The 14,498-nt window shown below is 36.8% G+C and overlaps 1 protein-coding gene across 3 annotated transcripts in view; it reads right to left on the bottom strand.

Moving 5' to 3' along the window:
* Positions 1–14,498, bottom strand: part of LOC127662829 (B-cell lymphoma/leukemia 11B-like) — a 59,903-nt gene that overhangs the window by 36,054 nt on the left and 9,351 nt on the right. For all 3 annotated transcript variants that reach the window (XM_052154191.1, XM_052154189.1, XM_052154190.1), the window contains one exon: positions 8,658–9,041. In XM_052154191.1, the coding sequence (XP_052010151.1) occupies positions 8,658–9,041 (384 nt within the window). The remainder of the gene's footprint in view (positions 1–8,657; positions 9,042–14,498) is intronic.

Here is a 14,498-nt window from a genome sequence, read left to right as displayed (position 1 = left end):
TCATATAAAGACGTATGCTTAAATGCTGGAAATTGGTTTTATAGACAGATAGACATTGTGCCAACTTAATATCTTTACAAAACTAACGTTTTAACAAATAAAATTGATGAGTTGGATCTGATAATGGCAGAAAAGATGCCAACAAGTGCCCATCATACATGAAATTACTTGAGAGAATACCCAGATTGTGCTGTAATCTAGACAATGAAGTAGCAAAAATATAAGATACATTCAAAACTTTTTGGTCATTACATTAAACTTCCATTTGTGTTATTGCATGTTTTTGAGACTATTATTATTTTACAATATGTAAGATACTACCAATAAAGAATGAGTAGGTATGATCAAACTTTTGACTGATAGTTTACATTATGATTGGTCCGGATACTTGATTACAAAATATGATTCTAAAATGAGTGTGTGGCCATCAAATATGCTGATACTAAAGGAATCAGGCCCCACAAATCAAATTTTTTGGCTTCTGATAAATCGATTTGCATAACACCTACTAGCAGTTCTTGCAATAGAGACTTGAGATTGCATTAATGGCAGGTGTTGGCTCCGAAGTGACAAAGGCGGTGTGAACACTCTCAAGACGAGAGAAGCGCGTTTGAGGTCAATTTCTTTATAAATATAGTATGTCTCATGAAATTTTCACCACGATGATCTGGTAAGCCAAGGGTCAGATATAACTCCCCTGTCGTAGCACTTGTTAGACGTGTAAAGCTGCGTGAGTGTGCTTGATTGGTGTAAGTCAAGAGAGATGGAGAGAAAGAGAGAGTGAGAGAGAGAGAGAGAGAGAGGGGTCTAAAGTGCTGACAGGAACAGAAGCCCATCTAGACAAATGACATGCCCATCATCCCACCACGTGGCCAGATGGCGTTCTTATGGTGATAGAATGTGAGTTAACTGATGCAGCCTGCTGTAAGGTTTTAGATTCAGCATAATTGCAACTATTTGTCTATTATATAGTCACTGTTTTGATTACAGAATACATATTACAATGTTCTATCATTCTTGTATATCAGTTAACATTAATATGAGTAAACAAAAAACAAAAAACAATTAAAATATTTTCAAAAATGGCAAGTGCAGCAGTTGTTTTGAGCAATTAATATTTTTACCACTCTAAACTTACCAATTAAACCATCACATTAAAACTATCACATCAGATTTTTACAGTACCACATCTAGGCCAGGGTGATCTCATTTGTACAGTATGTATAGTGTTTTATACATAAAGTGTACATTTACAATATATTTGGAGAGGCACTGAAACGTTCCAAATCGATGTGTTGACAGCATCTAAAACTCTTTTGCATACAATATGTTTGACATTTAGAGATGTACAAATCTTTACGAATCTTCTGAAGACTGAACGGAAATGGAATTGCAGATCTTTGGAAATCACACAGAACAGAATGAAACTGTTATAAATGTCTAATTAGGTAAATGTGCTAACTGCGTTTAATAAATGTAATGCCGTTGAACATATTTTATTAATCACATATATTATAAATACATTAAAACAAATCTATGAATACCATTAAAGGAATATTCCGGGTTCAATAAAAGTTCAGTTCAGTCGACAGCATTCGTGTCATTATGTTGATTACCACAAACATTTATTTTGATTCATCCCTTGTTTTCTTTTAAAAAAAGCAAAAATCGAAGTTACAGTGAGCCATTAACAGTGGAAGTGAATATGGCCAATTTTTGGAGGGTTTAAATGCAGAAATGTGAAACTTAAAATTCTATAAAATGCCCTTACATTATTTCTTCTGTTTAAACTCATGTATTATTTGAGCTGTACAGTTATTTAAATAGTTTCTGGGTTTGCCGCAGAGCAAATTTGCCACTCGTTATATTCGCATGCAAATGATCTTGTGTTTTGCCGCAAATGATTGCCAGAAGTTTGCAGCTCTTCACCGGTAGTGGTGAACCTGCAGCAAAACTTTGGCAACAATGGACATATTGGCGCAGTTTTGCCACAAAGCTCATTTGCCTATGAAAATTTTCAGTGGTGAACTTGTGGCAAGTTTGCGTAAAATTTGCAGTGAACTCCCGATTTTTGCAAGGATTACATCATCATGGTAACAATGCTATAAAATGGCCAATAACTTTACACAGAAAAGGTTTGTAAGTGATTTGTTCACACTAAAAGTATGTCATCACTCATATTGTTATTATCTTGTGGCTATGAAAAAGTGAGCATTTTAAAGTAAAAAAATTGGCCCGCAGTCACTTCCATTGTAAGTGTCTCACTTTTTAAGTGTCAAATACAAATACATTTTTGTGTTACTAAATATTATGCCCCAAATGCTGTCAATTGAGTTTAACGTGTTTTGAACCCAGAATATTCCTTTAATTCAATTTTCTATGAACCTCAAAGCGGTTCATACATAAAAGAGGTTTAAAATGCCGTCAACGTGTTGATTTATACATTTCAATGTCTGTACAAATGTATGAAAATGTATTAGTATGATGAAACCACACTTTACGTATAAATACTTATGAATACTAACGCGATCACACTGTCCAAGTTAACAACACTCTACTGTACTTGAAATAGATACGAGAAAATCAAAACAACTCTTTAGGAAATGTTTCCTTCCAATTTGTCACTCTGATTTGCCTGCTCATATTTAAGCTGATCTAAAATGCAATGTTGGTTTGGAATGGAATATGGCCACATCACCACACACGCAGACTGACAAGAGCTTGATTACAGCGAACACCAAACACTTGGAGAAATATGATATACATATATTTAGACTTTCTATTTACACTCTAATTTGGTTTTCTTAGATGCCTAAAAGGTATAGCACAATTAGTGGGTTACTCAATTATCGTTTGCATCTTCACCACACTTTGTACGGAGTTAAAATACATGCATTTTTGTTCGAGCCCTTATTTGTTAGATAAAGTTGTTTTTAAAGGGATAGGTTACCTAAACTGAAAATGGTGTCATCATATGCTTACCCTCAGATCTGTCATTCATTGAATTTATTTCTATTTTTTTCACAAACAGTGAAACAGAATGGTGACTGAATGTCCTATCTCATTTTATTCCACTGAAAAAAGAAAGTCATACATGTTTTTAACAACATAAGGGTGAGTACATGACAACAGAATTTTCATTTGTAAATTGGTCAATGAAGTTACTTGATGCTTGCTTATGAACTTTGCTGTGTAGTATACTATAGTAGCATATTAAACATCCATTAATAACCTGCTTGGATACTGCATACTCTTGTTTCAGGTTCAGGAGGTCATATTAAAATATTCCTCCATTTAAGGAATCCTTACAGCGAGCCACACAGCACTCAGTAGTTCATAGCACCTCTATCTAAGACCAGTCTATAATTATATAACAAGTACCATTAAATGCCTGACCAGCTTCAGCAGGCTAAACCATCTAGATGCATTAAGGAGCAGTAAATGTCTTGTTTATTTGTTTATTTATGCATTTATTAACGTGTTTTACATTTAGATTGCTTAATGATGCACAGTGGCTACAGCTGGCTATGGTGTCCATCTCAGCATCATATTTTTCGATGCCAATGAACTGTTTTAACCTAGCTGTGCGACATGAGGGGATCTTGCACACAAACCAAGCCCCCAGAAGCAGCTCCTATCGCCCGAGGGTAAGCGGACTGTCATATTTTATTTAATTAGGGCTATTAAATATAATTAAATTCTGCTGAAACTTAAGACGGCTAAGTGGCAATACAATACTGTGCCGAGCGAGTCTGTGTCCTGCTGATATTTATGCGCAAAATATTGAATTCAACCCTCAAGTGGTTCCTCTTCAATGGCTGCCCCGTATTGTCATAGATAACGTTGACTTTTTCATCCACACTAATAAAGAGAAAGCCACTGGGAAAATTATCGCTGAAAGCAATTTCAGTAGAATACTTTATCATGGGATCTTTTTGACTGATTATGGGTTTTTCATATCAAAGTCACAATGTTTAGTTATCATTATGCATTCCCTAGAGAATGGGAATGTATATGGCTTAATGAAGTTGCCGTTCATGCGTAGTGTGTTAGTACCTACACTCAGCTAAAAACAAAGAATCAAGTGGATGATTTTTTTTTCCTAAAGGCCCATAATATACCGCGAGATATGAGCCGTGATATTGGGACGTTAACTTGAGGAAGCGAGTAGGCATGGTTGAATAGATCTTGAAACCTCACTACTTCCGATATTGACGTTGTATGCATATATACAGTATATATGTTTGTTTTATATAATAATGATTGAATTAATTCAAATTTAGCAAGAAAATGTATCTGCTTCAATTCATTTTAAAAACAAAAATGTACTGTTAGCAAATACTTTACTCTCTACTCCTAATTTTTACTGTCATATTAAGATTAATAAGACTAAGATTATTAATATTAAGACTGTAAGATTAAAACTAAATGCTGCTTTGAGATATTTTACTTCTCTAAATAACAACCAAGCTAAAAGTTGACATTTATTATAGGCTAATATTTTATGTTTTTGTGTTATTTCAAGATTAAATTGTAAAAAAAGGAACATTTTGGCTTTAATAGTACTTTTGGATAGTAAAGGATATAAATGGCATTGCTCATGCTGTACCTAAAAGTAAGGTCTAAGATGATTCGCTTTCCGTTGGATGATCAGTGAATCGTACTTGAGAGGCAGAGAGAAACTAGCTAATGTGATGGGCACTGACATGTGAAAATAAAGTGGTAGGGTTTAAGACCTGTCACAACAGTGCTGATGTGTCAGAGTTAGACTGAGGCTTAAATGAAAAGTAACTGGTAACTGGTAGTACTAGCAGCACCAAGGTCATAGGTTTGATTCCCAGGAAACACACAAACTCATAAACATATACCTTGAATGCTCTGTAAGTCGCTTTGGATATAAGCATCTGGCACATCAATAAATGTGATGTAAATGTGATTTTTGGAATCTTATTGGTGGACCAAAAGTGATCTTCCTCATCAACATTTCAGTCTCTCTCTCTCTCTCTCTCTCTCTCTCTCATTGTCACTCTCTCTTTCATTTCTCCACTTGAAGCTGGCAGATGGATATATTATATGGGAAAAAAATATATATGAAAAATTATCCGTGCTTTGCCGAGCAAGAGTACCACTGCTATTTTCAAGACGGAGTGGCTGAGTGTTTTTTTGCTTGTCATTTTCTGTTTCAAGCCGAGAACAAATGGAACAGAGAAAGGTTTAGCATAAAAGAATACTTTAACCTGCTGGGAGGCAATTATGAATACAAGGCAGTCTGTGAGTGTTTAGCCGCACGCACAAGCTGACATTCAAGTGTCTTAATCTCTTTCAGAGGACGTTTCATCTCCCGTTATATTCTTCCCTCCAAACTGCCTCCCTCTCTAACCCCGAGTTAATGAAAGGTGTAAAATTTACTCTTGCTAACTGCAATGTGATTTACAAAGGCAATGTTAATTTTTGTAACCCATTATTCAAATTGTGAAATTTAAATGAGATTAAAACTCTCCTTTCTTGATGTGGAGCTCATGAAGAAGGTGGATCGAAATAGAGTGAGATCATGTCATTTTGTTGGCATTTTGTTGGCATGCATGATGTTATTTTTGTCCTTAAAAATAAAAAAAAATAAAAGAATTACATTTAGAAATAATGGTAAATAGAACGTCAACTCACTAATATTGAACACTTAATTTTAACTGTTGCCTGAAATGTTTAAGTATAAAATAAAATGGTCCTAAATTTAGCAGCATTGAATTAATTACTGATGATGAAAGCCACATTGAAACAAGTTACTGTTGCTTTAACATAATGATGAAAACTTTGTCTTACAGTAAAGCATGAAAATTCTTTATAATTAAAGGTGTATTATCACAATAAATGAACAACAATCCTTATACTGCACTGCATATTTCTTTTTAAAGAAATTGCATGGTTTCCAAAGCGGACGCCTGTGCCTCTTTTTTTATCATCAGTGACGAAGTGTAGCGGAACAGTTTTGCACGTAACACTGTGTGGATGCTTGCATCATATTTAACTACCACCAACACTACGAGTGCGAACAGACAGCCAGTCAGTGAGTCTGTGAGTGAAGTCTGCCCTGCATCATGTGAGGTACTGAGTAATTTAGCAGCGGCCTCATTATTAGCGACATTTAAATATGTGAGGCATTGTGGTAGCACGGAATAAATTGTCTATGATGCCGCGGGTAACTTTCACAAATAAGGATTGCGAGGCATTAAAAAAACGACGTTATTAAAAACCGAGCCAGTGTCATAAGCCGCTCCCCCTGCGTTTCCTCCGGTAACTTTGTCCAACCTAGAATATTATTTTATGAGACCCATTTCCCAAGCTCCCTCCGGCTTCGTTGCGAAGGACTAGTGCTGTTTTGCAAGATAACTGTGAGAGGTTTTTTTTTTTCCCTACAGCTGGACTAAACTAAACTGCCTCTTTACCTCTTTATTCAATAGGAAACTCACTCTTTTAATCCTACTCTATTTCTTACTCTCTCTCTCTCTCTCTCTCTCCCTCTCTCTTCTCTGCTTTTTTTGTGAGTATTTGAATTTTAATGAGCTTTTCACCTTTTAAGCAGATGGCTCAGTCTGGATTTCTCCATGAAAGTAGGGTGAGTTCTCTGTCATGTCTTGCACAGTTTGTTTCAACTACCCGAGTCCTTCAGGGGGTTTTAGGGCTTTGAGTCAGTAATGTGATGTTTCACTCGGCACGGCGTAGGTTCCCCTAATGAAATCAGCTGAAAGAAAAACAATCTGTCTTGAGGCTCGGAGATGAGCGGTATCACAATCACTACAGGACGCCCAGAGTCCTACCGTGGTAAATGAGTGCATGTCTCTCTTTGTCTGAAACTCTGCAGGCTGTGTGTGTGTTTTTTGCATTTGCGTGAATTAGAATAAGTGTTTCTGGTGTGCATCTCTTTACGGGTGCAAGAAAGTGTGTTTGTCTTCATTAGTGTCAGGGCTCACACAGCTTTAAAAGGCCCTATGAAAATACAAACTCATGTTTACTTCCTGTGTTGATGTATTTCCTGTTGAAACAGGAAGTTTTGGCAGGACTTCTCAAGTGGCGGTTTTTCAAACAGCAATAGGTTTTTGTTTGTCACAGAAGGTTTTTGTGTATGTCACATGACATAAAACATTATTTACAACTTGCTAGTCAGGTGCCAGGTGGTATAGGGGACATTCTCATTGTACAGATCAGTTGATTGGACAAAAAATAGGTAACACTTTACATGTATGTTCGCCTTGTAAAGGTTTATAAAGGGGTTAATTTAGAAATTACTGATATGTAATTATAACAACATGAATAAAAGTTTCATGCAATATTTGCTAAATAGTAAACATTTTAACTTACATGTTATCAATGCTTCATAAACATGCTTACCCATACTAATGTGTATGAATTGAATATGAAATGTCACTTTGGATAAAAGCATCTGCTATATGACTAAATGTAAATGTGTATGTTATATTAATCAAACACATCAAATTCTATAATTATGGATTAATGTCACAATGCAGCAAAAATCTAATATTATAGTGAGATTCAACAGAGGGAACTCCTTAAAGTTCCTACACTCTTAAAGAATGTTCTGGGTTCAATACAAGTTAAGCACAATCAACAGCACTTGTGGAATAAAATTGATTACAGCAAAAATCAATTTTGACTTGCCTTTTCTTCAAATAAAAGCTAGAATCTGGGTTACAGTGAGGCACTTACAATGGATGTGAATGTTGGCCAATTTTTTAATGTTAAAATACTCATTTTTTCAAATGTACAGCCACAAGACATAAACATAATTTTTGTTAACATGATTTTAGAGTGTGAAATTATAGCCAATTTTGCAACTTTGTTGCCATGATGATGTAATGTCAACAAACCCTAAAATGAAGATTTAAACAACTTTACAGCTCAAATAATGCATGAGTTTTAACATAAGAAATAATGCAAGTGCTTTTATAAAGGTATAAGCTTCAAATTTCTGCCTTAATCCCTCCTAAAATTGGCCAAATTCACTTCAGTTGTAAGTGTCTTATTTCTGCTTTTTTTTTAAGAAAAGGACGAACGAGTGGAAATATATATATATATTTATATGTGTGTGGTAATCAACATTATGCCACAAATGCTGTTGATTGAGCTAAACTTGTATTGAACCTGGAATATTACCTTAATAACTACTCAATGTCCACTTTATATATAGCCATGGGTTACTAATGTTGAATACTGTATGTGTTATTAAGCATTTATGACATGTGATGTAAAACGGTTTACTATTTGGTAGGCATTGCATGAACGTTGTAAATGCATATCAATTATTTACAATGCATTTGTAACTTAATTATTAGTCAGTAATGAACCCCTTTAAAAACCAAAGCAACATTAATCTACTATAAAGTACCCAAGTGAGGTGCAAGAAGAGTCATCAATATTTGTTGTCCCTATTTAATGGAAAAGGAAGATGGAATTTTAAATCAGTAAATCTGCTTTTTGTCAACTTCCAGGAGTGCACTGACATATTGATGGCTTCAAAGCTAATAGACATGGACTAAATGCCACAAAACACTAATTTTGATTTCATGGGGTCATCTTTAATGCCTGATCTGAGTTCCTACCTAAATCTTTCTTCCTGATACACTAGAGAAAATTTGACCTACCTGCCAAGCCACTTTCTTGCTTCGGACAAATTCCTTTTAGGGGCGTCAACAGTCTGTAATCTTCCTCCTCGGGTGTCACCTGGATTCCTATTTCGACCGGTTCCACCACTTTTCTCAGCTCGGTGCGGGGCGGCGAGGGGCTGTGGCGGTCTGCCATCTTGTCGTAGCAGCCGTGGCCGGTAGTCAGACCCTGGCATTGCTTTTTCTTGTGCTCGATGAAGAGCAGGATGTCCCCTAAAGGGAACCTTAGTTGGCACTGGCCGCAGGTGAGGAGGTCGTGGTCACCCAGGCCTGGAGGTAGATGCCCAGGCATTCTGGGATCCAGCAGCGGGTGAGAGTGGAGATCAGCCACGGCCAGTCCCGCATCCACATGCTCAGCTTCCGCTGTAGGGTAAGAGAAAAAGAAAGAAGAGTTTTGAGTAACATGAAATCAAAATTTGTCCTTTTTACTTACTCAATAAACATCCCGGGTCTTAATATCCATTCATCAGGGCACACTATTTTAAAGAAACATTTTGTCATGAAGTTTTTTCATTAACCAGAATGTAATCACAATATAACAACTTTCTTCGCATCTGAAACAATTTTTCTTTTCTGCTGATGTAATGAAGGCTGTATGGGTGGGACAAAACAATATTATTCACTTACTGTATATCACAGCCTAACATGCTTAACAATTTCCCATCCATTTTACCTCAACCAGATACTTTGGACGTTCTTACTCTAAATACATTTTTTTTTAAAGATTAAAATACAACTGTGTGGAAAATTGAAATGAAATATAACTGGAGTGGAACTCAGGATGTAATCACACATTTTCTGTGAGTTCAGGGTCAGGTTGTTTAGTATTTAGTTATTTGACAGCTTGTTAAAATAAAGGAAATTAATGTTGGGATCCGTTTAACCGTTCAACGTCCCATGACAGTCCCACAAAACTTTGAAAGCATAAAGGCGGACTTCAATTTAATCATCCCAGTGGCCACATGTTCTGTCCTGTACCAAGCCAGCTCTTGATAAACATCCATATGTGAGGGCCAAGACCCAACAGCAGGGTACTGTTATTAATATACAATATAGTAGTTGTGAGGCTGAGAATGAGACAGCCAGACCTGAAAGAGAAGAGAGTGAGTGTGAAGAGAGAAGAAAAAAGAAATAAGCGGGAGGGGATGGGGGGTCTAGTTTTGGCTGTAAGAGATATTTGCACAGCCATAAGAGCAAGAGGCCCAGTAGATCCTCTGGTTGATTCTGTCACCTAGATATACAGCAAGGAGCGGCAGGCACTGAAACCACAAAGTACCTCGGACACCCTCGGTCCCTCTGCCTCCATTTTGAAATTTCAGCCTCACCTTTAAGCATTCAGCCACCACAATTGGCCCTTTGTAGTCCAACGCTGAGCGCAAGAGCAGTTTTAGCAAAAGACTGTAGAGGGCCTTGACAAAGCCCTCCCGGGACCCCCTGACAGACAGCTCTGTTGATGTTATATTTGACAGCTTATCCTTGTGCCATACTAATCATAAGATCTAGACAAACACCTCACTGACTGCCACTTTACACTTTTCAGCTTTCTGTCACCGCTTTCATGCTCTCCATACTCAACACGTTGCATGATTTGGACGAAAGCAGAAAAAAACAAAGAAAATAGAAGAAAAACACTACCATAGCAACACTTAAAGCCACACAGCAAGCAGGTGCAGATATTTTAAGTGCACGTAAATCTGAGTGGAGAATGAAGGGCAGAATTATCTTTACAAAGTACAAATGTGAAAAACAGAATACATTTTTTAAGGTGCACTTAGTAATTTCTTTTTAAACAAAAAAAACTATTAGCATAAAAAAGAATATTCTGGGTTCAATATGTTCAGCTCAATCAACAGCATTTGTGGCATAATGTTGATGACCACAAAATTTCATTTCGACTTGTCCCTCCTTCACAAAAATTGAAATCTGTGTTACAGTGTGGCACTTGCAATGGAAGTGAAAGGGGCCAATAAGTAAAAGTTAAAATACTGACTGTTTTAAAAGTATAGCCACAACACATAAACAATATGACTTTAGTGTATGGGGAAAAAATCACTTACTAACCTTTTTTTTTTTTTAAGTTAAATTACATTTTAAAACTTTGTTACAATGCCGTAAATAATGTATTCCTGTAAAATTAATGATTTAAATGTTACAGTTCGAATAATACACAAGTTTTAACAGAAGAATTAATATAAATGTTTAAAAAAATTGGCCCCATTCATGACATGGTCACTGCATCATAATCATACAGGAAGTCGGCATGCTGTTACCGAAAGTTCCTTTACCCTAGGTTACTCACTTACATGCCTTATCACCCATTTAACATATTTTGAACAGCTCAACAACAATTACTTTACCTCGTGGCACGACTTGTAGCACATTGCATCAGCTGTATGGGACACCACAGTTCAATTCCCAATCAAACGAGGAAGAAATTACGTTTACATAAACAATCACGAGCATGATGAGGTGGTTGTGTTTTTGTCCCTGACATTGCATTTAGTCTCTACTAATGTTTAAGGTTAGATTTGGGTTTTGGTTGGGGGGGTAGATTAAATAAGCATTTCTCTTCACTGTTTTACACCCTGTTCAGCTGAAAACAATTATTTTTACTACTGGCTTCTGGCGCCCTGCGATGGACTGGCGACCTGTCCAGGGTGTCCCCCGCCTTTCGCCCAATGTTAGCTGGGATAGGCTCCAGCCCCCCGCGACCCTGTATACAGGATAAGCGGTTGACGATGGATGGATGGATGGACTGGCTTCTGGCGACCTCTCCTAGATATAAATGGATTTCAAACTTGTTTATATGCTCTGATATACTTACCGCTTTAGCCTCTGAAAGCAGTGTTTTCAAATTTGGCCAACATATACCGATTTCGGCTAAAGAAAAATCGACACACACTTGCCGATTTTTATGTGAGATCAGGCCATTCACGCTATTGTAAGTGCCTCAATATAACCTAGATTATTTTTTTCTATAAAATACATTTTTGTTGTAGTGCCACGATTGCTGTCAAATGAGATTAACTTGTATGTTTGCTCATTTGTGTATGGAGAATGTAAGAAGTAACAAAAGGCCTAAAAATCACCCAAAAGCCAAAGAAACGAGTGAAACTGCTGCGTTTACTGGAATGGTATGTAGACAGGTGGCAAGTTAGACAAAGATAGAGGAATGGACCACTCTGCTCATACAACACAGGTAGCCCTGTTTACATCTCCCAGAGGAACGGCCTAACCACTAATTTTCCATGATAAATTACGAGCAGGCTGCGCATCCATCTGCAATTTGTCCACGGTCCAAATTATGAATGTGGACAGATTTGCAATGTCAAGCTCGGAATGCTGCTTTGAAAATGAAACCAACAAACCCCTGTTATCTCTATTTCAGAAGATGCATATTGTATTAGAGCGACTATAGATGTGCATCCTGTTACACAACAGCTTGGAATCAGTATGCATACATTTTGCAAAATTATTAGCAATAATAATCCATTTTACTTTATCAAACTGCAACTGTCTTCCATTGTTTAAGCACAAATATGTTTTAGGCACCAATTTTGTACATTAATTAACTGAGGATGACTAAGGGACTTCCATTCCCCCTGAAATCCTGCCCCCCTCCCAGACATATAGAGTAGCACCCAGACCCCCTCCAGGCAATATCAGGCCATCTGTGCATTAAATTAGTCTGAAGTTCATCTACGTCAATAAACAGAGAAAAAGGCCTGCAGGCTTAATGACTGTGAACACTTATTATAGTAGTCACTTATCTACACGTCAAATAAATTATCATTTTGATGTTTAGTCATTTTAAATCACAAATGTTTTTGTTTGATATATAGTTGGCATTAAAAATATAAATTAAAATGTAAAATGTAAATAAAATTATTACATAAATATTATTATCGGTTAACAACAAGAACTATGTGTTAGGAGAAATTCATTGTGTGTACATGTGTAACTGTTTTACATTTATCAACTGTATCTGCACCTGTGAGCACATGCACAAAAGCATATGCATTTGAACCAATAAATTGAGATTGCTTGCAGGCATATATGTACATGAGCATAATGCATGCATGTGTTTGTTTGTACAGTATGTGTGTCACGCATTTGTGCATCCTGGGCAGAGATGCGCACACGTGTGCGCGCGAACACACACACACACCACTACAGGAAGAGGTAATTTGCTATTATTAAAGTCAACAAGAGCCACAGTGCACTATTTTCTGACATTTGTAATAGACTCATATAAACAGCTATAATTCATACGCTCCAAGCATGTCACCTGTTGCACAATAAAAAAAAGTTAAAAGCCGTTATAGGCTCTCAGTCTGTGTAACGTGAGGTGAAAGTGAGACTGTAGCCTCTCTGTACTGTGGGTGAGAATTTGAGGTACACTGGTGGAAAGCGTTAGTTTAATGTGTCATAGGTCTAGCGCAAACCTGAATCAAAGTGACAGCAGGAGAAAAAAAGCCAGAGTGGTAAAGAAAGAGTGCAGCTGAAATTTTCACTCTCTCTCTCTCTCCTCCCTGTCCCCTTCTTTTGCTCTGTCTATGCCAACCACAGGAAACACGCTACTCGCAAGCAACGTCGCTAGTACGCACTTCAAAGGAAGGGACACCCATATACTCAAACACACACGCATACACACACACATCAGATGTTGTAATCACGTGAACACACATTAATGGACTCAACTAAAGCGTCTGGAATAAATACTAGGTTAAAAACATGATTGGGGAAGCTACAGTACTTTGAAACAGTAATTACAATCTAGTCATAATTAAAAAGTAGTTAAACTACAGTCAAGTTACACTTTCGAAGAAACAGCTACACTTCAAACTACTAAACTAAGTACCTGAAAACAATGAAGCTAGTGGATGGATGGATGGATGGATGGATGGATGGATGGATGGATGGATGGATGGATGGATGGATGGATGGATGGATGGATGGATGGATGGATGGATGGATGAAAACAGTGATATAGAGCAGCATGAAACGTTTTTGTTATTTTCTATTTACCTAAATAAAGGCATAAAATTACACACATGACTCAGTGAATCGTTTTTTGAAAAGTATAATTTAAATGAACTCTCTGAACAAATTGATTCATTAAAATAAATCAGACATCCAAATGTTAAACACGAGAGTATGTGGATATTTTAGCCAAGTGTATTTGACTATTTTCTCAATTTGCTTGGCTTTAAAGCAGAGCATGCAAGACAATATGTTATACTGCTACACTGTTTGAAAACAGCTAAAGTACAGTCTCACTACTGAAAAGATTAAGCTCAGTTAGTAGCGTTGCTACTTTTTGTAATTTACTCCCCGACTTGGTTATTAAAAATCCCAAATAAGAGCACTTCCTGACCTTTATCTCTCTTTATATACTGTACCATATCTAGGTAAGAAAATGAACTGCGCAGTCCCGATCCACCAGTGTGTGTTTCCTGCTCTAGGCAAACAGGTGAGACTGTCCAATTCCTCACATTCACACACCAACTCTCACACACATTCTCATCCACCAGCGATAACAATGCTGTCACCAAGGTAACATTACAGCTCATGATTTTCTCTGATCCCTCAACAAATACTCCATATAATTCTATCAGGGCCACCGAAATGTAAAATGTTAGTTGTCTTTATCAAGCACTCTCTAGCTGCCAGAGAGAAATAAAGACAAAATATAGGCTATATATATGTATATACACTATATATAAAGTTTCCACTCATTATTCTACCACTATTCCATATTTGAATGCCAAACTTTGCAATTAAGAGGAAACAGTCTAGTGTATTGACATCCTATAATCA

Source organism: Xyrauchen texanus, chromosome 22 (assembly GCF_025860055.1).
Source record: "Xyrauchen texanus isolate HMW12.3.18 chromosome 22, RBS_HiC_50CHRs, whole genome shotgun sequence".
Classification (NCBI taxonomy): Eukaryota; Metazoa; Chordata; class Actinopteri; order Cypriniformes; family Catostomidae; genus Xyrauchen; species Xyrauchen texanus.
Note: the sequence above shows the minus strand (reverse complement) of the source record. Positions and strands in the feature narration are given on the sequence as shown.